General features: G+C 44.8%; 1 protein-coding gene across 1 annotated transcript in view; it reads left to right on the top strand.

Annotated features, from left to right (window-relative positions):
• Positions 1 to 384: 384 nt before the first annotated feature.
• LOC309528410 (uncharacterized protein) overlaps positions 385 to 27612 on the top strand; it is a 38640-nt gene continuing 11412 nt past the window's right edge. The window contains exons 1-7 of the mRNA XM_082215801.1: positions 385 to 670; positions 3966 to 4076; positions 6510 to 6608; positions 8474 to 8578; positions 14694 to 14810; positions 15964 to 16038; positions 19383 to 19580. Of these exons, the coding sequence (XP_082071927.1) occupies positions 572 to 670; positions 3966 to 4076; positions 6510 to 6608; positions 8474 to 8578; positions 14694 to 14810; positions 15964 to 16038; positions 19383 to 19580 (804 nt within the window). The 5' untranslated portion in view covers positions 385 to 571. The remainder of the gene's footprint in view (positions 671 to 3965; positions 4077 to 6509; positions 6609 to 8473; positions 8579 to 14693; positions 14811 to 15963; positions 16039 to 19382; positions 19581 to 27612) is intronic.

Genomic DNA, 27612 nt, shown 5'->3' with positions numbered 1-27612 from the left:
CCATCCTTGCTGCCAGGGAGGCGCTTGGGGAGGGGCTGGCTCTCTGCACATGCTCAGGCGCACCACCCCCGGCTGAGATGATAATTACATGCAAGTGGATTGAAGGACCAGCCCGCCCCTTCGTCTCCCCGAAGCCAATCGCTGCCACCACGAGCCTCTTCAGCGGATGAATGGCGGAGGCCAGCGATTGGCCCCTCGGGCAGCGCGCTCCCTTTTGATTGGAGCTCCTTTCTCGCCCCGAATCGCCATGGCTACGAGCGGGACTTCGGGCGCCTTGGCCGCCTTCCGCGGATGAATACAGCAAGGCGACTTGCCCTTTTCTTCCTGGGGCTGGTGGGACTCGCGTGTGTTTCCAACCGAAGCCCCGTTCCCAGCCCGGTAAGAGGCAACCACTCCTCGGGAGCAGCGGGACTCCGTAGGCAGCTCCGGGAAGGAGAAGCCGAGGGACTCTTTTCCCCCGGCGGAGGGACGCCCCCAGGCCGGCGCGCTGCGTCCCTCCGCCGCCAGCGGCGAGGACGCTTCCGACCCCGGCGGGCTGCGCTGGGCGAGGCCGCGCCCGACCCCGGCGGGCATGGAGGCCCCGGAGGGCAGCGGGGCCGCCGGAGGGCAGCGGGGGCCAATGACATCCACGCCCAAAGAGCACCATCCTCCTCCGGGCCTTCCCGACCGAGTGAGTGGCGGCATCCAGAGGGACCCCGGGGCCTCGCTTTCCGAAGGCCGCCCCTGCGGACCAGCCCTTCTCCGCCTCGGGAAGCGGTTCCCCAGAGGGCGCAGGGCCTTGGAAAGGGACCCCGGGAGGCAACTGGGCCGATCCCCTGCCAGGCAGGAAGAGGCGGCTGTCCCGCACGGGGATCGAACCGGCAGCACCGGCGCTCTAAGCAGCTGAGCCGCACCTGCCTGATGATGGGCGCTGTAGTCCAGCCGCGCCTGGGATTCTGCCGCCTTGCTCACGGGTCCAATTCTTGGAAGGCTCTTCTGGGCGGCAGCAGATAAAGATGTCAAACGGAGCAAAAAAGCTGCCGGCTGACTTTCTGGCTTACATGTAGCAGATCTCACCGTTAACTCCCAATTAATATCTGAAGAAGTGTGCAGGCACACGAAAGCTTATACCAAGAACAAACTTAGTCTCTCAAGTGCTACTGGACATTTTTTTATATATATTTCCCAATTAATATGTAGATTTACTCCTTTTACTGCCCCCAATTAAATATAGTGGATGCACCTCACAGTATGCCAATTAAATGAAAATCTACAATTTACCACAAGTCTTGTGTGATTTAGAGTCTTAGGTAGGAGTTGATCAAGCAATAAAAGTTTTAGTTACAAAAAGAAGTAGTTTGTGAAACAAAGTTGGGTCGTGAGATGTGTTCTTTCAGGTAGAAGTCAACATCGCTTAAACTAAATATAAGGATATTGCAGGCTTAAACACAGTTTTTCTTAAACTTCGGATGCTAAAAATCAGTTGTTACACTTCAGGTAGATGTTCAAGGTTCTTGAATAGGTGGTAAAATGCTTAACTCAGTTTCTGCTACTTCCCTCTCGTTTCTTTACTTAGCTGTTATAGGCATTACAGTTAAATACTTTTGACACAGCTGCTGCTGCTGCTTCTTTGGCAATCTTCTTTAGCCGAATAAGAACACGGTTTTAACAGTGAGTCCGTAAGTGACTGTGGAGGCCAATTCTGGACCCACACGTCCTTCCACAGCGGAGACATTGGTTTCCGGACGGGAGTTGGTCACGGTGAGGATTTGCCAAGCGTGCCTTCCTCTTAGCACGTTTCTCCCTTGCGTCCTGAGTTCGAGTGTCTTCAAAGTCTATGACACCTTTGGTCAAGGCTGTTCTCCAACTGGAGTGCTTCCTGGCCAGTGTTTCCCAATTGAATACCCTGGTTCATAAGTGAGGGGCGCTTTCCCTCAGTTCCCCTCTCTTAGCAATCCCACTACTGAGGTATTTTCAAAGAGTACCCCAGACCCAGGGGGTCCCCTCCCCCTTGTTACTGGCTTAGGGGTCTTCTTGGCCCAGAAGAGAGCAATGCTCCCTGCGCTCCTTCCGGGGCGAGAAAGGGCTTTGCTTAGCCTCCCGTTTGCTAGTAAATCGGAAGTCGTGTGTCCCAAAACGAGGCATCTCTGACAAGTGGGTCTGGCCTAGAAGATCTCTCCCCTCCCGCTTTCGTCTGCCTTCCCCCATCTTCTTCTCCCTCTCCTGGCTCAGACTCAGCCCTCCAGTTAGTTCCTGTCAGAAGACTTTCCCCAGACCCTCCACCCGCTCTTCCTCTGGCTAGAGAGAGTCTCCTCCTCCCAGTTCTCCCTCCCTCAAATCCTCTCCTCATCCCTTTCTCCCATCCCAACCAAGCCCTATTTCTCAGCCTGAGCCTTGTCTGACCCCTCAAAGCCAACCCTAACGCTCCCCCAGAAGCAGCCCTGTTTATTTTCCCTCCAAAGGGGCTGGCTCCACCCCCTGCTGGCTGGCTGGCTGGCTGGGTAGCCAATCAGAGAGAGGCTTCCGCCCCCTGTTGGAATTTCTGAGCCTGGCTCTGCTCTCTGTCACCCACAGCAGCTGCAGCCACAGCCAGAACCATCCCTTCAGTTTTCAAAATGCAAACTAGATTTACCGTAGGTCATTTGAGCACTAGGATTCTTTAGCACTGCTGAGGCATTGCTCATCCATAACCAGCTGGAAGCAGAATTACAGTTATGCTTCCACACAAAATCTATAATAAAATCCATGTGTAATACTTAAAACACCACTGGCAAGATAACATAAGCCCCATTTAGGTTTAAACCAATCCTGATTTAAAATAAATGGCAATATATAAGGCACTACACATTGCACATTTCATCTGAAGTTGTGTAGTTGGCATCCTGGGCAACTTGCTGGCTTCCAAAAACGAGTAAACATTGCTACTAAAAGCATGTCTAAGCAAGTATCTGAAGTTCCTAAAAGGTACAGCATCACCTGATGTTTCATGGGGGGGGGTGTACTTACCTTCTGTCGCTTGCAGATTTTAACCACATGAAGCATCTTTGGGATAAGACCTTCCTTTGTCTCTACAAGGCAAGGCAAGTTGAGGAAACCACTGCCATAAAAGTTTAAACTCTGGGCTAAGAGTCCCAGAACCATAAAACTACATAGCTTGGGCAAAATATTTACATGTGTGCTTAAAACCACAGAGGGCAAACAACAAGCTACAATCTTAAACCCGGGGGGGGGGGATCTCATAATTGCACAGATAATCTAAACTGACTGCATTTACACCCATCCATTCATCGTTTTATTCCTTAGCCGCCTTTCAGTAGTTAAAACCATATGAAAAAACACATAATTACAAGTACAAAAATGTAATGTAATAATAAACAATAAAACATCAGATTCTTGTTATAAATACCCTGTTAGTGATAACATGAATATGCAAAGAGTTCCCCCCCCCCCATGAAGTAGACAGCAGATTTTCTCCAAGTGGTGCATGTATCCTGCAGCTTAAGTATGTTAGTTATGTTTGGGCCACCTTAAGCACTGAGGTAGTCGTCTGTTCCCCATCCAACTCCAACCTTCATTTCCCTCTATAAATGATACTGTTCTAAACATGGATGGAGAACCCTTGGCCCTCCAGATCTTCAGTTCCCAGCAGGCTCATCAGCATAGCCAGTGGTGAGACATGTAGTCCCAGCAACTCCTTGGAGGGCCACAGGTTCCCCATCCCTGTTCTAGAATGGGCAGTTCAGCAAGAGGTAGGGATCACACCTGATTATTTAGTTATGAGGATTCCCCTATTACTTTTAGCAGTTGACATCTGAGAAGAACCTGAATTTTATAAAGAACATTCTTTATAGGCTTCTAAACACACTGGCATTTCTACAAATGGCAGTTCTAGTTGGTTGGTTGTGGTAGGGTGGGAAAAGCCATCTGTGCAGAAAGTTTTCATTGTTTATCCTTACTTTAATGTGTTTGGTTGTTGTTTTTTCTAGACTGATTCAGCAACATCTTTAGATAGTGACAGCTCAGGAGAAGACTGGCTTATAAAAGTTTGCTGTCCAAAAGCCCGGCATCGATATCGTAGATACGCCCAGACAAAAAAGGTCGATATTTTAGTAACCTGACTTTAATGTATCTAAGACTTGAGAAGAGGACAGCAATGTGTATGAACCTTTGTGACACAACAGTTCTCAGTGTGCAACCTGGATAATTGGGTATTGGGTTGATTTAGTAAAGAACTACATAATTGCTCGAATTCTGCCTCCATATTTAGATTTTGCATTTAAAAATTAGTCAAATTCATGTGTCACATATACTCAACATGCAGTGGGGATAAACTCATTCCCTCTTGCTCTAAACTCCTCCTCGATCCAGTTGACCGGTGCAACTTGGACATAACAAGTAGTAATGCTTATGCATATGCAGTTCTAAGTATAGCATATTAAGTACTTTTAAACAACAACAGAATTTAGCTCCTGAGTTAAAAGTTTTTTCTAGATTTGGGTCATAGCACACAATGCCCTTACTGCGCCCTTACTATTCTGTCTCACTGTTTATTTTAATAAACTTATTAACTTAAGGGGCTCTACTTACCCTCTTCTTGCACATCTGCTTAATTCGCCTGGACGCTGTGTCAGCTGGGGCTTCCTGTATCTTGTGAGCATAAAGTAGTAAGGGCTGGGCCACGTCAGATGCACACATACAATATCTCCAAGCATATAGTATGATTTTTAAAAAACAGATAGTCTGATTTTTTTAAAGCATCTGATATAATAATAATAATAATAATAATAATAATAATAATAATAATAATTTTTATTTATTTATACCCTGCCCTCCCCAGCCAAGGCCGGGCTCAGAGCGGCTTACAAGCAATAATAAAAACAAGTTGAATGATTACAACTTAAAAACAAAATTAAAATACAACATTAAAATATTGAAACATTAAAATATTAAAATGTAGCCTCATCGCAGGAGGAGAAGGAAAGGAAAAAAGAATTGGCTCCAAGCCAAAGCCAGACGGAACAACTCTGTCTTACAGGCCCTGTGGAAAGAAATCAGATCCTGCAGGGCCCTGGTCTCATGAGGCAGAGCGTTCCACCAGGCCGGAGCCAGAGTTGAAAAGGCCCTGGCTCTGGTTGAAGCCAATCTAACTTCCTTAGGGCCTGAGACCACTAGGGTGTTGCTATTTATGGACCTTGAGGCTCTCCGTGGGGCATACCGGGAGAGGTGGTCCCGTAGGTACGAGGGTCCTAGGCCGTGAAGGGCTTTAAAGGTCAAAAGCAGCACCTTAAATCTGACCCTGTCCTCCACCGGGAGCCAGTGCAGCTGGAAAAGCACTGGGTGAATATGCTCCCATGGCAGGGACCCCGTGAGGAGCCTCGCTGCAGCATTCTGCACCCTCTAGAGTTTCTGGGTCATCTTCAAGGGCAGCCCCGCGTAGAGCAAATTACAGTAGTCAAACCTGGAGATGACCGTCACATGGATCACTGTGGCCAGGTTAGGGCGGGAAAGGTAAGGGACCAACTGCTTGATGCGGCGAAGGTGGAAAAATGTCACCTTGGCTGTTGCTGTAACTTGCGCCTCCATGGAAAGGGAGGCGTCAAGGATTACACCCAAACTCTTAATGGAAGGCAATGGCACTAATTGGGCCCCCCGCAAGAGAAGGGAGTTGGTCCCTCATCCCCATGCCATCCCGACCCAGCCATAGGACCTCTGTCTTCGAAGGATTTAGTTTCAGTCGACTCCCACGAAACCATCCAGCCACAGCTTCCAATCATCTGGTCAGTGTGTTCGGGGCTGAGTCGGTGTGGCCATCCATCAGCAGATAGAGCTGAGTGTCATCAGCATATTGGTGACAGCCCAGCCCAAAGCTCTGGATAATCTGGGCAAGGGGGCGCATAAAGATGTTAAAAAGCATCGGGGAGAGAATTGCGCCCTGTGGCACTCCACACACCAAGGAATGGTGCGATGACATTTCCCTCCCTAGTGGAAAGACAATTTTTCTAGTCTGATTTTTTAAAAATTCCTACTCCCAACCCTCACTTTATTTTCCTCAGTGCTTGGTTGTTCTGTGAAGGTGAAAAATATTGGCATTTTTTCCAAGTCAATTAAATCATCTTTTTAATGACTGAAATAAACTAAGTTTATACTCTTGGGGCAACATGCGGTGATATACAGTATGTCCATTTGTTCAATGGAAATTGGCTTGTGCAACTTGATTTTCAGTTTCTCTTCTGCATCTAGCCCCCTTGCATGCTAGAGGAACGTTTGAGGGGGTTGGGAGGGTTCAGGAGGGATGAGAGGAAAGAGAAACCCCCTTGTGTGAGCAGACACTTGCATTACATTGGCTCTCACCCTTTTTTAAGAAACACACTTGTTTTGAGGAAACTGGGAAATCCCTTGGAACTTAAAGCTCATCAGCCTATCGCTGTGAGACCTTTCCTGCTCACTCTTAAGTCAGAAGGATGTGACAATGAGACATACTCTCAAGTAAGCATTGCCTTAGATGGTTTTTTTACTTTAAATTTATCCAGCAAATATCATTACAGCCTACAAAGACTGGATTCTCGCATTTGGATAAAGAAGAGGATTTTATAGCGCTTACAGAATGGATGCCTATTACACCTTACCAGGTACAGAAGGTCAAATGTTTTCTTGAAGAAATGCAATAAAGCTGATGCATTCTGAATTCCAGACACAGCTGATTCTTAATTTTTGATGGATATGATGGAGGTAACAGTGCATCAGTTCATAAGAGCCTTCTTCTGTTTGCTTTTCCTTTCTTTCACAGTATTTAAGATTTGTGTTATATATGTCGCCACAATGCTTCTAAAATTTTCAAAAATGCTATCCCTTCTTAAAGACAAGCTGTGTCTGACTTGGGAGAGGGATTTCAGAGAGCACTGTTACTTAGTTTCCTACTGATCCCATGAAGCAATCCTCTGTATCTTGATGGGAGGTATACAAATTTAATAAACAACAATAACATTAAAGAGACAGAATGTAGAACAGGATGCGCCACAAAACTTCATCTGCCCAGGAAATAGCATATGGATATGTATTGTCTTTGTGCACCTTGGGGTTTTTACAGTGGTACTTCTGGAAGCGAATGGGATCCGTTCCGGAGCCCTGTTCGCATCCAGAAGCGAACGCAACCCGCGGGTCGCAATTCGCCGCTTCCGTGCATGCGCGTGACATCATTTTGACCATATGCGTATGCGCAAGCAGCGAAACCTTGAAGTAGCACACTCCGTTACTTTTGGGTCTCCGCAGCGCGCAACCTGTAAATACTCATTCCGAAGCTACTTCAACCCGAGGTATGACTGTATAAGTACAGTGGTACCTTGGATTACATGCACTTCAGGTTACAGATGCTTCAGGTTACAGGCTCCGCTAACCCAGAAATAGTACCTTGGGTTAAGAACTTTGCTTCATGATGAGAACAGAAATTGCGCGGCAGTAGCGCAGCGGCAGTGGCAGGTGCCATTAGCTAAAGTGGTAACTCAGGTTAAGAACAGTTTCAGGTTAAGAATGGACCTCCGGAACGAATTCAGTTCTTAACCCGAGGTACCATTGTATTAGCCATTCTTTGGTTGTAGCTCCCAGAGAATCTTAAAAAAAAAAAGCATAAAAATTGAGATGTGGTAATGCAATCATTTACAGTGGTACCTCGGGTTACAAACTTAATTTGTTCTGGAAGTCCATTCTTAACCCGAAGCATTCTTAACCTGAGGCACGCATTCCCTACATATGTAGGCCTCCCGAGGCCCCAGAAGCAGATTGCATTTGTATCCCGGGGCAAAGTTTGCAACCTGGGACATCTACTTCCAGGTTTGTGGAATTCGTAACCCGAAGCGTTCGTAAGCAGGACTGTTCGTAACCCGAGGTACCACTGTGCAGCTATTTAAATCTTATGTGATAGTTACATAGCAACACTGTTAAACTAGTTTCTTATGTATCATTAAAGATGTATTGCATGTTTGTGCTGTAATTGGCCTGTTTCATAGTTTCTCAGAACTACAGCAGAAGACGAGAATTTTGGGAAGCACTGCATGTGTGCATTGTACTTCTAAGATACAGCACTTAATATTTCCATAACACTATGCCAAGTACATTCTGCTTAGTCACCCACCTTATCTAATTTCTGCATATCCATTGCTGTTATGCCATGTTCTTTCAGGTAGAAAGAACTTCTAGGGAATAAAGAAAAACATCTCAAAGAATTGAATAAGTTGGAATTGAGGACTGATGTCACAGTCCTATGACCTAACTTTGGAACACTTATTGTCTATTGTAGAGAGGTTCTGTTGTACTAAGTACTGGTTCCCCATTCCACTCAGTAGCCTACAAGATACATATACCGGTACTTTTAGAGTGAGTTATTAGAAAGTTGACGTCTGGCTTGACAAGCTGTGATCTGGAGCTGTGGAGAGGAGCCAGTATATTTTTTAAAGGCTCTCCCCCCCCCCTTTTTGCTAATTCAACAATCTCATACTAGGTCTATCCTGGAGTGCCAAGGCAGGAAAGTACAGACTTGGAGTGGCTCATAAGACTTCGCTGTCCAAGGGCCCAAATGGAGCAGATGAGGGCGGAGCGAAAGCAAGTGAGTGACTAGGTGCTTAACGTGGGACTATATCCACTACTTTGGCAGTGTACTATCACAAAATATGTAGTGCTAGCAGTGCAAAACAGTTAAAGCAGCATTTCATTTTGATTTAATTAAGTTTCTTAAAAAAATGATAAATCTAAAACTCCCATTGTGAGGTCAACTTATCTAAACATAAGTAGCCAAATTCCTTAGCTAGACCTTGATTCTTTACATTTCAAAAGAGCCAACGGGGGCTAGAGTGATGGACTAGGACCAGGGAAAGCAGGATTTGAATCCCCACTCCGCCCCAAAGATCACTGGGTGACCGTGGGCCACTCACGGTCTAGCCTACCTCCCAGGGTCACTGTGAGGATAAAATGGAGAGGGGAGGGGAAAGTGTGCGCACCACTTTGAGGTCCTTTGAGAAAAGGTGGGATATAAATAATCTGGGGAAATTTTCCTTACCCTGCTCAGAAGGGTGATCTTCATATTTACAAGCAGGCATAACACAATGACTAATGAACTTCTTTGGGAAATTTCCAGATGAAAAGTTGTATATAAGTACTTGAAATAAATAAGAAAAATAATGTACTGAGCTTAGCACTTGTGTCCTGGCTTTGAATGTTACCTCTGCCATGACTGCATTACAGGGCCTTGGACAAGCTTTTCTCTCTCAGCCTCAGACCCCCATCGGCCACAGGGGGACAACAGTGATTGCAAGAAATTATAACATATTCAAAGTACTGTACAAATGCTGAGCATTGTTATTGAGGTGCATGCTTTTCCTGTTAATGGACTGTCAGCTCCATCGGTGGCTAAGCTAAGGCAGTTATATATTGAAGGCAATTTATATAATTACTCTTCATGTCGAAAAAGAGTTCTGTTTAGTTTCCAAATGTTTGTAGTAACGGAGCAATGCACAATATTTTATTTATTCACAATGTTTATGTGGTTACTTTGGAGGTCATACAGTAGTCTTCTTGTTGTTTTTGTTGTTTAGTCGTTTAGTTGGGTCCGACTCTTCGTGAACCCATGGACCAGAGCAGGCCAGGCACTCCTGTCTTCCACTTCCTCCCACAGTTTGGTCAAACTCATGTTTGTAGCTTCGAGAACACTGTCCAACCATCTCGTCCTCTGTCGTCCCCTTCTCCTTGTGCCCTCTATCTTTCCCAACATCAGGGTCTTTTCCAGGGAGTCTTCTCTTCTCACGAGGTGGCCAAAGTATTGGAGTCTTAGCTTCAGGATCTGTCCTTCCAGTGAGCACTCATGGCTGATTTCCTTCAGAATGGATAAGTTTGATCTTCTTGCAGTCCATGGGACTTGGTTGGCAAGATGATGTCTCTACTTTTTAAGATGCTGTCTAGGTTTGTCATTGCAAGAAGCAGGCATCTTTTAATTTCGTGGCTACTGTCACCATCTGCAGTGATCATGGAGCTCAAGAAAGTAAAATCTCTCACTGCCTCCATTTCTTCCCCTTCTGTTTGCCAGGAGGTGATGGGACCAGTGGCCATGATCTTCGTTTTTTTGATGTTGAGCTTCAGAGCATATTTTGCACTCTCCTCTTTCACCCTCATTAAAAGGTTCTTTAATTCCTCCTCACTTTCTGCCATCAAGGTTGTGTCATCTGCATATCTGAGGTTGTTGATATTTCTTCCGGTAATCTTAATTCTGGTTTGGGATTCATCTAGCCCAGCCTTTCGCATGATGAATTCTGCATATAAGTTAAATAAGCAGGGAGACAATTTTGAACCAATTTTGAACCAATCATTTGTTCCATATCCAGTTCTAACTGTAGCTTCTTGTCCCACATAGAGATTTCTCAGGAGACAGATGAGGTGATCAGGCACTCCCATTTCTTTGAGAACTTGCCATAGTTTGCTGTGGTCGACACAGTCAAATGCTTTTGCGTAGTCAATGAAGCAGAAGTAGATGTCTTTCTGGAATTCTCTAGCTTTCTCCATAATCCAGCGCATGTTTGCAATTTGGTCTCTGGTTCCTCTGCCCCTTCGAAATCCACCTTGCACTTCTGGAAGTTCTTGCTCCACATACTCATAGAATCATAGAATCATAGAGTTGAAATAGACCACAAGGGCCATCGAGTCCAACCCCCTGCCAAGCAGGAAACACCATCAGAGCACTCCTGACATATGGTTGTCAAGCCTCTGCTTAAAGACCTCCAAAGTAGGAGACTCCACCACACTCCTTGGCAGCAAATTCCACTGTCAAACAGCTCTTACTGTCAGGAAGTTCTTCCTAATGTTTAGGTGGAATCTTCTTTCTTGTAGTTTGGATCCATTGTTCCGTGTCCGCTTCTCTGGAGGAGCAGAAAACAACCTTTCTCCCTCCTCTATATGACATCCTTTTATATATTTGAACGTGGCTATCATATCACCCCTTAACCTCCTCTTTTCCAGGCTAAACATGCCCAGCTCCCTTAGCCGTTCCTCATAAGGCATCGTTTCCAGACCTTTGACCATTTTGGTTGCCCTCCTCTGGACACGTTCCAGTTTGTCAGTGTCCTTCTTGAACTGTGGTGCCCAGAACTGGACACAGTACTCCAGGTGAGGTCTGACCAGAGCAGAATACAGTGGCACTATTACTTCCCTTGATCTAGATGCTATACTCCTATTGATGCAGCCCAAAATTGCATTGGCTTTTTAAGCTGCCGCGTCACACTGTTGGCTCATGTCAAGTTTGTGGTCAACCAAGACTCCTAGATCCTTTTCACATGTACTGCTCTCAAGCCAGGTGTCACCCATCTTGTATTTGTGCCTCTCATTTTTTTTGCCCAAGTGCAATACTTTACATTTCTCCCTCTTAAAGTTCATCTTGTTTGTTTTGGCCCAGTTCTCTAATTTGTCAAGGTCGTTTTGAAGTGTGATCCTGTCCTCTGGGGTGTTAGCCACCCCTCCCAGTTTGGTGTCATCTGCAAATTTGATCAGGATGCCCTTGAGTCCATCATCCAAGTCGTTGATAAAGATGTTGAATAAGACCGGGCCCAAGACAGAACCCTGTGGCACCCCACTAGTCACTCTTCTCCAGGATGAAGAGGAACCATTGATGAGCACCCTTTGTGTTCGGTCAGTCAGCCAGCCAGTTACAAATCCACTGAGTGGTAGCATAGTCAAGACCGCATTTTACCAGCTTCTTTACAAGAATATCATGGGGCACCTTGTCGAACGCCTTGCTGAGACATACTGCTTAAGCCTGCCTTGTAGAATTTTAAGCATTACCTTGCTTGCGTGTGAAATGAGTGCAATTGTGCAGTAGTTGGAACATTCCTTGGCACTGCCCTTCTTTGGGATTGGGATGTAGACTGATCTTCTCCAATCCTCTGGCCACTGCTGAGTTATCCAAACTTGCTGGCATATTGAGTGTAGCACCTTAACAGCATCATCTTTTAAAATTTTAAATAGTTCAGCTGGAATACCATCACTTCCACTGGCCTTGTTATTTGCTGTGCTTTCTAAGGCCCATTTGACTTCACTCTCCAGGATGTCTGGCTCAAGCTCAGCAACCACACTAACTGGGGTGTACGAGCCATCCATATCTTTCTGGTATAATTCCTCTGTGTATTCTTGCCACCTCTTCTTCATGTCTTCTACTTCTGTTAGGTCCTTACCACTTTTGTCCTTTATTATGGTAATCTTTGTACGAAATGTTCCTTTCATATCTCCAATTTTCTTGAACAGATCTCTGGTTCTTCCCATTCTGTTGTTTTCCTCTATTTCTTTGCATTACTCGTTTAAGAAGGCCTTCTTGTCTCTCCTTGCTATTTTTTTGGAAATCTGTATTCAATTTCCTGTATCTTTCACTATCTCCCTCGCATTTTGCTTGCCTTCTCTCCCCCGCTATTTGTAAGGCCTCGTTGGACAGCCACTTTGCTTTCTTGCATATCCTTTTCATTGGGATGGTTTTTGTTGCTGCCTCCTGTATAATGTTGCAAGCCTCCATCCATAGTTCTTCAGGCACTCTGTCCACCTAATCTAAATCCTTAAACCTGTTTCTCACTTCCACTGTGTATTCATAAGGGATTTGATTTAGATTGTATCTTACCGGCCCAGTGTTTTTTCCTACTTTCTTCAGTTTAAGCTTGAATTTTGCTATAAGAAGCTGATGATCTGAGCCACAGTCAGCTCCAGGTCTTGTTTTTGCTGACTGTATGTATAGAGCTTCTCCATCTTTGGCTGCAGAGAATATAATCAATCTGATTTTCATGCTGCCCATCTGGTGATGTCCATGTGTAGAGTCGTCTCTTGTGTTGCTGGAAAAGTGTGTTTGTGATGACCAGCTTGTTCTCTTGACAGAACTCTATTAGCCTTTGCCCTGCTTCGTTTTGAACTCCAAGGCCAAACTTGCCAGTTGTTCCTTTTATCTCTTGACTCCCTACTTTAGCATTCCAATCCCCTATAATGAGAAGAACATCCTTCTCTGGTGTCATTTCTATAAGGTGTTGTAAGTCTTCATAGAATTGGTCAATTTCAGTTTCTTCAGCACCAGTGGTTGGTGCATAAACGGATTACTGTGATGTTAAAAGGTCTGCCTTGGATTCGTATTGAGATCATTCTATCACTTTTGAGATTGCATCCCAGTACAGCTTTTGCCACTCTTGTTGACTATGAGGGTCACTGTCAGGGAAGAGTTAGAATTAGAAGATTCCAGTTTCCCAGAGGGAGAAAGCATTCCCCAAGGGGGGAAGGAGAGCAGTGAATCTAATAGAAGGGAGCAAGAGGAACAACAGGGAGGGACAGGATGTTCCCAGGAAAGGCAAGGGTTAAGTTCTAGCTCAGATTGGGAGGAGGGGCGATACAAGCCAGCTCTAGCCAGGAGGGTAGGAAAAAAGAGCAGGAAAGTGAAGGGCAGGGCGCCTTTTTGAGGGTGACTGGTCACCGAGAAGCAGAGCTCAGAAGGTATCTGAAATAAGTGACTCTGAGGAATAATAGTTAAGAACCGTTTATAAGATTGTTTTGTTAATACGCAATAAAAAGTTATAAAAGAACAAGAAGCGTTTGTGTGGTGATCTGAAGAGGACAACGACCAGTCCTGACAGTCACTCCATTTCTTTTATGGGATTCTTGCCCACTGTAGTAGATATGATGGTCATCCGAACTGAATTTGCCCATTCCCATCCATTTTAGTTCACTGATGCCCAGGATGTCAATATTTATTCTTGCCGTCTCATTTTTGACCACATCCAACTTACCCAGGTTCATGGTTCTTACATTCCAGGTTCCTATGCAATATTTTTCTGTACAGCATTGGACTTTCCTTTCGCTTCCAGGCATATCCGCAACTGAGCGTCCTTTCGGCTTTGGCCCAGCTGCTTTATCAGCTCTGAATCTACTTGTACTTGTCCTCCGCTCTTCCTCAGTAGCATGTTGGACGCCTTCCGACCTGAGGGGCTCATCTTCCAGCATCATAACTTTTATATGCCTGTTGTCTTTGTCCATGGAGTTTTCTTGGCAGGGATTCTGGAATGGCTTGCTGGTTCCTGCTCCAGGTGGATCACATTTGGTCAAAACTCCACTATGACCTGTCCATCTTGGGTGGCCCTGCATGGCATAGCTCATAGCTTCTCTGAGTTATTCAGGCCCCTTCGCCACGGCAAGGCAGTGATCCATGAATGGGATCTTAAGACAGTAATCTTAAGATTAGCTTTAAGAAAAATCAAGTCGGTCAGTTGATTAAGTGCAGGTGAGTCAGTGGTTGCAGAATGTGGATGCCAGACCATTATAGCCCTGAAATGGTGGCCATATTCTGGTGTGAGGAAGAAGACTATGGTGGCCCACATATGGCCCTGTTTCCATTTGGAGAGGGGCACTCCGTTTTCTAGAGACCTGGGAAAGGAATTACATTTCATTTAAGTACTGTCTGCACCGAACTGAAAGCAAAAGATTTCAGGATGTAGTGTTCCATCCTTCTCAACTTTCTTTTGCATGAATGCTGAGGATAATACTGTATCCTTTGTGTAGGCAACTTTGAATTTGGGGTTAGAATCATAGAATCATAGAGTTGGAATAGACCACAAGGGCCATCGAGTCCAACCCCCTGCCAAGCAGGAAATGCCATCAGGTTGATAGAATATGGTATATTCACTGTGATTCCTCACTCCACTCTGTTTTCTTGTAAGTCTCTTCCAGCAGTCTCTACACCCTTGAGTAGATCACCCAGCAAGGCTGGCAGAAGTATTCAACCTGGAGGGACCAACGATTCTGAAAACTGGCTGAAACATTTTTCCATTGCACAGGTACACCTGAGTTTGGCGGCAGTAGTAAGAAATCAGTACTTGCACTACTCTAATTATGCTTTCTCAGCTTTGGAGAGAAGGTGGAAACTCTTGTTAACAGGTTTCTTAGAGAATGAGGCTGACAAAATATATTACTACAAGGTACACAAGGCCTGACAGCCACTTTGTTGTTGTAAAGTCATCTGTACTTTGAGTTCCATATAGTTTGGGGTTCAGATGAAGCTCAGTTCCTGTCTGCTCTGCATGGGGATTTTTATACTGCAGTTATATTTTAATTATTTTTTAAATGAAACAACTTTTTAAATGTGACATCTGTTTGGGTAAAGAATATATGTATGTAGGACTGCAAGTTATTTATTCATTTATTACAGTTGTTAATGTTCTGCAATATTTCCAATATGGTTTACAAGAAGCTTTAAAGCACATTTTAAAACAGCAACAAAAAAATAAAAAGACATCAGGATCCTTCCCACAGGACGATTTAATGACTAGAATTATTTTGGGTCTGCTTAGCAAAAGAAAGATTGTAAGTTTGCCCCTGAATTTGATTAAGAATAGATGCTTATCACTAAATTATTGACCTTTTGATTCAGTAGCTATCTAGTTACAGCTGAAATAGGATTGAAGTGGAGCACACTACGTATTGTACACTCTGGGGAATGTTTTTTTACTTGTGCTAAAACTCAAAATATTAATGTTTTATTGATATGTTTATTATACAATTTTAGGATGTATTCTTAATGTAAATACTAATAGTATTAAATATTCTAAATATGTATTCTTTATATTCTAAATTAATTTAAAATGTCTTAAAGCATGTTGGATTAATAACTCCAGCCAGAAAAGTCTGCTTTTCTTCTAACCTTCTGATCTGTACAAGAAGTAATAATGGCAACTTCTTTTATCACTTTTTGTTTCTCTTTGCACTTTTTATTCTACTCCAAGATTATCTCTAATTCAATATAGCCTCAAAGTTGCACTTACCCAAATCCCATTCATTTTAAAAAGATGTTTCTGTAGCTTTATTTCCTGTGTCTTTTTTTAATCATGGATCTACTTATCCTACAGTGCTGTGCTGCTCATAGAATTAATTCTTAATTACTGCTTTTCATTCAGCAGTTTTACTTCACAGATTTTGCTGGTATTTTATTAGGCTGTAGTTAATGAAAGACAGGATGTTGTTGGTTCCACCCAGGCCCTGCTGGAAAGAGAGAACTGCTTTGTGAGGGTAAGAAACAAAATACAGTGTCGGTTTACAATATGTCTTTCTAACGTTTGAGGAAGACCTACAGATATGAAGAAGCCTAGTAGGGCTGGGCAATACCTGGCTTTCCACATTGTGATATATCAGCAGCTAAATACTGTGATATGCTGATATATCATGATGCCTTGAATGTGTCTAGCCTGTTTCTTCCTCCCCATCTTAGGGATGGAAGAAGCAGCTGAGCTACATTGCCCAGCCCTACATGGTGAGTGAGCCCCAAAGCCTCTCCAGTTTGCATGAGCCCAGGACTTCCTTGAACCGCTCAGCTGAGGGGAGAGCCTTCTGCCCCACAGCTGAGCGAGCGTCTATGCTTCTCTCCCAGCTGAGCGGTTCAAGGAAGCTCTGTCACGAGCCGGAAAGGTGTCAGCGCTTGCTCAGCTGCGGGGGGGGGGGGGGGGCTGAGGCTTCCCCCTGCCCAGCTGAGCAGTTTGAGGGTGGCTCTGATTCTGCTGCGGCTCATGTGCAAGCTGGAAGGGCATTGGAGCTTCCTCAAAGGCGCTTACCTGACTTTGCCCAAGTGGGCGGGCTTTGTCTTTCCTCTTGGGGAGGTTGTTTGCTCTGGGAGGAAAGATGCAGTCTGCCCTCCCAGGCAAAGGCAGGCAGGCTGCAGTCAAGTGTCTGCCTTCTCCCGAGTGGGTGGACTGCGTCTTTCCTCCTGGAGCGACCAACTGACCCAAAAGGAAAGATGCAGCTTGCCTGCTTGGGCAAAGGCAATTTGAACTGCCGATACATCGGGGTGGCTGGGGAGTGAACGCCATACTGATTTCAGACAGTAAATTGGAGTATCGCCCAGCCCTTATGCCTTCTCCTACAACAATGGTTGCTGAAATATCTTTTGAATCTGATACCTTTCACATTTTTGACTTGGGTCTTGAAATGTAGTGGCATTATAGATGTGGTATATGGAAACTACTGTGGGACAAACTAGCCATGATGTTAAATGTATGTAATGGTTAGCATGCTTGCATTTTGTTCCATAAGCAGCAGCCATGAGTGGAGAAAACTGTCCTGGGGCTAAGGAGCGTAGTTTTCATCAGGACCACATGGTGTGGGGAAAAGAGATAAAGGCTCCCTCCCCACGTGCCATGATTGCTTCTCTCATGCATGCTATTTAAAGAACAAAATTAGGAATGTTAAATGTGTTGGTTATAGAAATCCCATGTGTCTTTTACCCTGTAAGAAATGGAGTTTACAAATAATTTGCTTTTTTAAGACCCAAATTATGTGGGTTTTAAAAAAGATTTAAAGTTTTAAAAAACTTTAAACATCAGTTTTCATTAGTTTGAACATGACGATCTCATGCAATATCATGCATGCAATCTCTCCTTCCACTAGCTAGAAAGAATTGGAAGTTGCCTTATTCCATTTGTGTTAACTTCCCCTTGGAGAAAGGGATGCGGGTGGTGCTTTGGTCTAAACCACAGAGTGTAGGGCTTGCCAATCGGAAGGTCGGTGGTTCGAATCCCCGTGACGGGGTGAGCTCCCGTTACTCGGTCCCTGCTCCTGCCCACCTAGCAGTTCCAAAGCACGTCAAAGTGCAAGTAGATAAATAGGTACCGCTCCAGCGGGAAGGTAAACGGCGTTTCCGTGCGCTGTTCTGGTTCTCCAGAAGCGGCTTAGTCCTGCTGGCCACATGACCCGGAAGCTGTACGCCGGCTTCCTCGGCCAATAAAGCAAGATGAGCGCTGCAACCCCAGAGTCGTCCATGACTGGACCTAACGGTCAGGGGTCCCTTTACCTTTACTTTTACCTTTACCCTTGGATATATCTATCCCATGTATTTCCTTCCCTGCTCTTTTATTCTTCTTCTGTACCATTCTACAATTTCATCACCTTAAGCTCATTTTACAAACTCTGCTATGTTACCTCCACTCTCTGTTACTTACTTGGGCCCTGGGACTGTGTCTGACGCCTGTGTCTTGGCCACTCTGCACCAGGTGTTGTTGGTCATAGTTCAGTTAGGTGAAGAATGGGGTATTGTAGGTTTCCAGCTCCTAGAAGTGAGCTGTTGCAAATGCGTCAGCGGCTGGGCTGTGTACGTCTTCTTGCACCATGTGTACCTTGGTGTGGATTTGCCTTGCCTTGGCTCCACTACTCACATAAGAATAATGGAGTTGTTTAGCTCAGTTGGTAAGAGCGTGGTGCTGATAATGCCAAGGTTGCAGGTTTGATCCCCGTATGGGACAGTTGCATGTTCCTGCATTGCAGGGGGTTGGACTAGATGACCCTTATGGTCCCTTCCAACTACAATTGTGTGATTCTATAGTCTTTATGGAAGCCTTTATAGTCTTGTATGCTACTTTTGGAAAATGCCAGTATGTGTGATGTATTTGCCCATCAAACATGCCTCACCTTGTTCTTTAAGGAGGTTCTTGGCCAGAGAGAACATCAGGATATCCTAGTGTCATCATCTCTTTAGCTGGTCTGGCTTCTTATTCAGGTCCTTGGCCCTGTGGAGTTCCAGCCAGTTAGTGTGACAATCCGCTCCATTCCAGAATTCCAGGCATAGTCTAGCCCATCCTCTCTCATCCTTGAGTCCCCAGATGTTGCTGGACTACAACTCCCACCACCCCTAGCTATCAGGACCAATGGTCCGGGATGACAAGAGTTGTAGTTCAACAACATCTGGGGATTCAAGGTTGAGAGAGGCTGGGTTAGCTCCTAAACCTACCCTCATTCTGGTCAGCCCACCTGTGAAAGCCACGCCGTCAAGATTTTCTTCAAAACTATAATAGCAAGAAATAAAAATTTTCAAAAATCAACGAGATTCTCAAAGTATTCAGGAGTCCTTAAGGCCAAACAGAATTGTGGCATGTGGTCTGTATATTTTGCATCACTCAACTATGAAATTATAGCCTTGCTGTTAATTAGTTTATTCCTATCTGCAACCTTTTCTGAATATGCACTTTTTCTAGTTAAGAACATTGTGTTGTAGTACAGCTGCTTTACATGTTGCAAAAGTCCTACAGATAAGCTGTTTCTATGTAGCAAACCATACACAGTAGTAATCTTCACATTCAGTTGTCATATGATTGGCTATGGTTTTAAAGCAGATATTGGTACAGCAAAAAAACAAAGTATGCAAGTTTCAGCATAATGGTATACAAGTTGGCTACACATTTGATTAAAATGCATGTCTTTTGTGTACAGATATTTCAGTGTGTCAAGCACCCCTTGGGTTTCAGTTGATTAATGACTTGTCTCTTTCCGATGTCCTTTATTTTTGAATAGTGTCTGGTTTAAAGTAATTTGTTTTACTGGTTCATAAGAGACCCAGCTTTGTTAACAATAGTCTCTCTGTCAATTAGGAAGTAGACAGGTATTTGAAGCACAATGATTTCTTAGCTCTAAGGAGGAGGGAAATGCTGTACAAGAAGTGGTTTGAGAATGTTTCAAGCCCGCTGCTACAGAAAATTCAGGACAAAGTTGACAACCAGTCAAGTGAAGAAATAGAGGAAAGGAAGCGAAAGCAGCTCTCCCTTTATCTAAACTACTGTAATAAGAAGGTATTGATAAAGAAAAATGTTTTGTTACTGAAAGGCATTTGGAGGGATGTTAGCAAAATTGTAAAGTTTGTTTCCTTTGACTAAGGTTGGGATCAAAATTGTCTGCATAGAATGAATAGTTATTTTAATAGCAAAGGCTCACAGAACATGCCTTGAGCTCTTACAAGTTCATTGTAGAGAAGTGTATTTGTGTGAGGAAAATATATTGTTTGTTGTACCAGTTAAGAGTAAAAAGAATCAAAATTTCAGGTGCTCTAATGAGCAACCCCAGTGGTTAATGTAACCCTCAGAATGTTTACACGTAGTCTAGACAATTGAATGGCTCAGTAGACTTTTTATTCAGAACAGCTTACGAGCATGGGAGGATACAGTGTTTATCTGAAACAAAAATCTGAACTGTGGTGCCATCTTTTAAACAAAGTACTTCAGCATTATCTGGGTTTGAACAGACAAATTGAGGACTCTTATTTCAATTTGTTTAACAAATATAGACACCTTTCCTTCTGCACTGAAGACTGATTTGGTTTTATTTTGTAAATCAATAATTTTATTAAAGATTTTCACAATACACTAAAATAACAGCTCCAAAAACAAAAAACAGAACAAGTAGCATATGGAGTCCTCTCCTACAGGCAATTCTCACCCCCCCCCCAGCTCTTCCCTGGGATCCCTCCTTTTTCATCCCAGCCTCTCACCCTGGGGGAGATTTGGCCATATAGGAAAGCGCAGGTTATGGGTGCAGGAGCATAACAGTACAGAGTATGGCAGTCAGGCTCCTTAGTGGCTCTCAGTGTTTGCTTTCCCCTTGCCACATTCCAGAATGAGTGGGAGACCCACATACTGTAGTTTTCCTTTCAGTAGATAGATGTGTGTGACTAGCAGAGAGGGGAACATGGAGGTGGATGTGTGGCATGTTCTTTGCTAGTTGTATATATTTCATCATTTGCTAATAGAATTGCCAAGTGTATTGTTGGTTCATCAAATTGGATAAATTTTGTTTCTTCAAATAATTAAATGACTTCTTCACAAAGGACTTTGAATACAGAACTATGGAAATATAGTTGCATGACAAAGGCAGCAAACTGTAAAAAATAACTGGAGGGAAGACAAGCCCATATTTTGGAGGGAAATAGTGTGGGAACATTAATGCAGAGCAAAGGGAATTGGATTGAAAATTCCAGTTTGCAAACTCAATGAAGTAGATGGAACTGGAACTTAAAGGATGAAACAAAAAGCCTAGCCATGAAGCCATGGTCAGATAAATATTTGGATTTGAAACACAGATAATCAGGTTCAGGTTGATATTATGGACTCATTGCATAGCTTTGAGCATTGCTATTCTCCATCCTCACTCCCCATTTGTAAAATGGGAATAATAGTAACCTATCTCACAGGTTGTTGTGAGGGTGGAAAAGTGCTATATAGGCAGGTATAGAATTGTTGTTGTCACCCATCTATCTTGGGAGACAGTGGAAGAGTGAACCATTGGGAGATAAGTCAAACTGTTGGAGAGTTACAGCACCTGCTGTGGCTATAGAGACTGATACAGGAGAGACATGTTTTATTGCAGGTGGGGCAGATGAAGGAGTCTGGTTTTGCTGTTACAGGTACAGCGTGGCATTTCTTCTCTGTGCTCCTCCCAGCAGTCAATCCTTCTCTGGTCACTGCTGTGGATACACAACCTGTCTGCCTCTTGGCACTGCATTCGTCTGCAAGGGATTCCCTCATGGCAGAGTTCATGTTGCCAGCCTTCATGTCACATTTGCAGACATCTTTGTAACCCAGAGAGGGTCTGACAATGGGCCTGGTGCTTGAAGCCAGCTCTCCATAGAGCACGTCCTTGGAGATCCTGCCATCTTCTATTCTGCGTACATGACCAAGCCAGCATAGACATTGTAGAGATAGAAGTGTGAACATGCTGGGAATGTGGGCTCGGGAGAGAACATTTTTGTTTGAGACTCTGCCCTGCCATCTGATGTCCAAAATCTTCCTGACACAGCCCATGTGGAAGGCATTGAGACATCCCTCCTGGCGGCTGTAAGGTGCCCATTATTCACTTCATAAGCAGCAAGCTGAACACACAAGTCCGGTAGACCTCCATTTTGGTATTGGAAGTTAACATCACATGGTCCTAAATCCTTTTGGAGGTTGCTGGTTATGGTGGATCCCAGGTAGACAAAACTGCCTACACTTCATGCGTAAGGGAATCAAAGGTGATGTCTATAGTGCTGGCAATTTCCTGTTTGAAAAAATCTTCTCGTCTGCACATGGCGCCATGAGCAGCAATTCCCTTCTCCTGTCTTCTAACTGGCTTCAGGACAACTTGATTACCAGACTGTCTGAGCAAAAGAACTTCACAAATCGGGCAGATATTCTCTTTGTTTCTCTACGCTATCTTTGATAATGAGTAACAGGAATACCAAAGGAAGGAAACAGGAGCTGCTGCCAGTTCAGCTGCACAACTGATGGCAGGGGAGACTGGAACAGACCTGAGCTCTGGTGTTGTACAAGAGATCTTAGCAGCTCTCAAGCCAATTCAGAAAGATCCAGCTGAGATTGAGTCTGATATGACCGCTCTTAAAATAGAAGTTTCAGAGATGCATAAAAAATGGATGATTTTGAGCAGTGTTTGAACACACACGAGAGGATTACTGAAATGTATCAAAGCATTTCAGATAAACATTCAGATCCCTACTGGAATCTCAGCTGTGGAGGAATAATTTGAAAGTTATCAGTCCTCTTCCAAAGGCTCAAGCAATTGAATTTAGGGGAAAACTCAGCTTAAAAGGCTTGCTGAAAATGGAAGGTCTTAAATGGGCACCAGAAAGATTACAGAGACAGCGTCTGTGGACAGGCTGCTTGGACAAGTGAAACCGACCACCTGTCTCCTTGATCCTTGCCCATCCTGGTTGATAAAAGCGAGCCGGGAAGGGCTGGCCGATGGGCTCTGCGGGGTGGTGAATGCTTCCCTCCGTGAGGGAGCCTTCCCAGACCCGCTGAAAGAGGCGGTTATCAAACCGCTTCTTAAAAAAACATATTTAGACCCGGCCAATATGGCCAACTATCGCCCAGTCTCAGATCTACCATTCTTAGGCAAGGTGATTGAGCGGGTGGTTGCTGAACAACTCCAAGCATGCCTGGAGGAAACGGACCATTTGGATCCCTTCCAATCGGGATTCAGGCCTCACCATGGGACTGAAACTGCCTTGGTTGCGCTGGTTGATGATCTCCGTCGGGCTAGGGACAAAGGTGAGAGCTGTTTCCTAGTTCTGCTGGATCTCTCAGCGGCCTTTGACACCATCGACCATAACATCCTTCTGGACCATCTAGAGGGGCTGGGAGCTGGGGGCACTGTCATACAGTGGTTCCGCTCCTTCCTCCTGGGCGGTGTCCAGAAAGTGGCGGGGGGGTGAGTGTTCAGACCCCTGGGCTCTCACTTGTGGGGTGCCTCAGGGTTCTGTCCTCTCCCCCATGCTTTTTAATATCTATATGAAGCCGCTGGGAGAGATCATCAGGGGGTTTGGACTGGGTGTTCATCAGCATGTGGATGACACCCAGCTCTACCTCTCCTTTAAATCAGAACCAGTGAAGGCGGTGAAGGTCCTGTGTGAGTGCCTGGAGGCGGTTGGAGGATGGATGGCGGCTAACAGATTGAGGTTGAATCCTGACAAGACAGAAGTACTGTTTTGGGGGGACAGGGAGCGGGTTGGTGTGGGGGATTCTCTGGTCTTGAATGGGGTAACTGTGCCCCTGAAGGACCAGGTGCACAGCCTGGGAGTCATTTTGGATTCACAGCTGTCCATGGAGGCGCAGGTTAACTCTGTGTCCAGGGCAGCTGCCTACCAGCTCCACCTGGTACGCAGGCTGAGGCCCTACCTGCCCGCGAACTGTCTCGCCAGAGTGGTGCATGCTCTGGTTATCTCACGCTTGGACTACTGCAACACGCTCTACGTGGGGCTACCTTTGAAGGTGACCTGGAAACTGCAATTAATCCAGAATGCGGCAGCTAGACTGGTGACTGGGAGTGGCCGCCGGGACCACATAACACCGGTTCTGAGAGATCTGCATTGGCTCCCAGTACGTTTCCGAGCACAATTCAAAGTGTTCGTGCTGACCTTTAAAGCCCTAAACTGCCTCGGTCCTGTATACCTGAAGGAGTGTCTCCACCCTCAGCGTTCAGCCCGGATACTGAGATCCAGCGCCAAGGGCCTTCTGGCGGTTCCCTCATTGTGAGAAGTGAGGCGACAGGGAACCAGACAGAGGGCCTTCTCGGTAGTGGCGCCCGCCCTGTGGAACACCCTCCCATCAGATGTCAAAAAGATAAATAATTACCTGACATTCAGAAGACATCTTAAAGCAGCCCTATTCAGGGAAGTTTTTAATATGTAATGCTGTACTGTTTTTAACACTGATTGGGAGCCGCCCAGAGTGGCTGGGGAAACTCAGCCAGATGGGCGAGGTATAAATAATAAATTATTATTATTATTATTATTATTATTATTATTATTATTATTATTATCAATAAGCTAGGGGAAGCTGAGAGCAGACAAGAATATAGTACAGTGGTACCCCGCAAGACGAACGCCTCGCGAGACAAAAAACTCGCAAAACGAAAGATCGCTTCTCCCCACCGCCCCTTGCTTCAAAAGAGGTGCGGGGACAGTGGGAAGCGCTTCCCGCTGCCCCCGGACCTCTTTTGAAGCAAGGGGCTTCGGGGAGATCGCTTCTCCCAGTGCTCCGAAGCTGGCGGGGGGGAGGGAACATCTCCCGCCGCCCCCGGCTTCGGAACGGTGCTCCGAAGCTGGGCGGGGGGGAGGGAACACCTTCTGAAGGCGGGCGGGGGGCGAAAGTCTTTGCTCCCCCCTGCCTGCCTGTCCCGGAGGGCTTTTGAAGGCAGGCGGGGGGAGCAAAGACTTTTGCCCCCCCGCCCGCCTTCAGAAGAGGTCCAGGACCTCTTCTGAAGGCTGGCGGGGGGCAAAAGTCTTTGTCCCCCCTGCCTGCCTTCCCAGGGGCTTTTAAATTGCCCCGGACAGCGGAGAAGTCCTCCGCTGTCCCGGGGCGATTTTAAAATGCCGCCCGCCAGCAGGGCTGCGGGGAGATCGCTTCTCCCAGTGCTCCGAAGCCGGGCGGGGGGAGGGAACACCTCCCGCCGCCCCCCGGCTTCGGAACGGTGCTCCGAAGCTGGGCGGGGGGGAGGGAACACCTTCTGAAGGCGGGCGGGGGGCGAAAGTCTTTGCTCCCCCCTGCCTGCCTGTCCCGGAGGGCTTTTGAAGGCAGGCGGGGGGAGCAAAGACTTTTGCCCCCCCGCCCGCCTTCAGAAGAGGTCCAGGACCTCTTCTGAAGGCTGGCAGGGGGCAAAAGTCTTTGTCCCCCCTGCCTGCCTTCCCAGGGGCTTTTAAATTGCCCCGGACAGCGGAGAAGTCCTCCGCTGTCCCAGGGTTTTTTAAAATGCTGGGGGTGGGAAGAAAAGCCCTTGTCCCCCCCCCCCAGCCTTCAGAAGAGGTCCGGGGACAGACTGTCTGAAGGCAGTTTCCCTAGGAACGCATTAATTGAGATCAGAAACTGCTTCCAGAGATATTTAAAAAAACTATATTCACAAGAACCGCAGAAAGAAGTGGACATAGACGAATTTCTCAAGAAATATGGATTACAAAAAATTTCTCATCAAAGTAAAATAGACTTGAACCAGAAAATAACTGAACAAGAGATAGAAGGTGCCATTCAAAATATGCAATTGGGCAAATCTCCAGGACCAGATGGGTTGACTTCCAGATACTATAAAGCTTTGAAGGAGTGGTTACTACAACCATTTAAGGAAGTCTGTAATGAAATTTTAGAAGGGAGAAAAGCACCAGAATATTACACTCATACTGAAAACAGAGACTGAAAAGAATCAGCTTAAGAACTACCGCCCTATATCGTTACTCAATGTGGATTACAAAATTTTTGCTGACATTTTAGCTAAAAGACTGAAAAAAAGTACTGATGGAAGAGATTCATAAGGACCAAGCAGGCTTTCTCCCAGGGAGACATTTGTCAGACAATGTGAGGAATATAATAGACATTTTGGAAAAACTAGAAGTGAATATAAATACTAAAGCAGTACTGATATTTGTGGACGCGGAGAAAGCTTTTGATAATATTTCTTGGAGTTTTATGAAGAAGAATCTACATGGGATGGGGGTAGGCCAAGGATTTGAGAATGGTATGGGTGCAATATATTCTGAACAAAAGGCTAAGTTAATTGTAAATAATGTGGTTACGGAAGAATTTAAAATAGAAAAAGGGACACGACAAGGGCGCCCAATTTCCCCATTGCTGTTTATATCAGTCCTGGAGGTTTTGCTAAACGTGATCAGAAGAGACCAGCTGGTTAAAGGGGTACAGGTCGGGGCTAAACAATATAAACTGAGGGCATTTGCAGATGATTTGGTACTTACTTTACAGGAGCCAGACACTAGTACGAAAAGAGTTTTAGAACTAATTCAAGAATTTGGTCAAGTAGCAGGATTTAAATTGAATAAACAAAAAACTAAGGTATTGGAGAAAAATTTAACAGTAACTGAAAGGGAGAGGTTCCAGAATGAAACAGGTTTAACTGTGGTTAAGAAGGTGAAATACTTGGGGATTAATATGACAACTAAGAATGTGAATTTATATAAGGATAATTATGAGAAATGCTGGACAGAAGTAAAAAAAGATCTAGAAATATGGTCAAATTTGAAGCTTTCCTTGTTAGGTCGAATTGCTGTTATCAAGATGAATGTACTGCCTAGAATGTTGTTTTTGTTTCAAACATTGCAAATTGTGGACAAGATGGATTGCTTTAAGAGGTGGCAAAAAGATATTTCGAAGTTTGTCTGGCAGGGCAAAAAACCCAGAATAAAATTTAAGATTTTAACTGATGTAAAGGAAAGAGGGGGATTTGCCCTGCCGGACCTCAAACTTTATTATGAATCAGCAGCTTTCTGCTGGTTGAAAGATTGGCTGCTTCTTGAGAATACAGACACTTTGGATCTGGAAGGTTTCAACAATGTATTTGGATGGCATGCATATTTATGGTATGACAAGGTTAAAGCGCATAAAGCTTTTAAAAATCATATTGTTAGGAAAGCATTATACAATGTTTGGATTAGGTATAAAGACTTGTTGGAAAATAAAACCCCAAGGTGGTTGTCACCAATGGAGGCAAAAGCTGTGAAAAAACTCAATATGGAGGCCAAATGGCCGAAATTTTGGGAAATTTTGGAACAGGAGGGAGACAAATTGAAATTACAGAGTTTTGAGAAGTTGAAGGTTAAAGTGCGAGATTGGCTCCATTATTATCAAATAATGGAGGTTTACAAACAGGACAGGAAAATTGGCTTCCAGGTGGAAAAATCCAAATTAGAAACAGAACTGCTAGAGCCCAATACTAAGAACTTGTCAAGAATGTACAACTTGCTGTTGAAATGGAATACACAAGATGAGACAGTGAAATCAGCTATGATAAAGTGGGCACAAGATATTGGTTATAACATTATGTTTGCTGACTGGGAACAGTTGTGGACCACCGGTATGAAATTTATGGCATGTAATGCCTTAAAGGAAAATATTATGAAAATGATTTATAGGTGGTAGAAGACCCCAGTCAAGCTTGCAAAAATATACCACTTGCCCGATAATAAATGTTGGAAATGTAAAGAAACTGAAGGTACATTCTTTCACCTTTGGTGGACGTGCCCAAAGATTAATGACTTCTGGGAAATGATTTATAATGAAATGAAAAAGGTACTTAAATGTACCTTCCCTAAGAAACCAGAGGCCTTTCTCTTGGGCATTGTCGGCCAATTGGTGTCAAAGAAAGATAGAACATTTTTTATGTATGCTATAACAGCAGCAAGAATACTCATAGCAAAGTATTGGAAGACACAAGATCTACCCACTCTGGAAGAATGGCAGATGAAGGTGATAGACTACATGGGACTGGCTGAGATGACTGGCAGAATCCGAGACCAGAGGAAAGAGACGGCGGAAGAAGATTGGAAGAAAT

Source organism: Podarcis vaucheri (genome assembly GCF_965113315.1).
Source record: "Podarcis vaucheri genome assembly, chromosome: 3".
NCBI lineage: Eukaryota > Metazoa > Chordata > Lepidosauria > Squamata > Lacertidae > Podarcis > Podarcis vaucheri.
The sequence above is the reverse complement of the archived record's forward strand: the minus strand, read 5'-3'. Positions and strand labels throughout refer to the sequence as shown.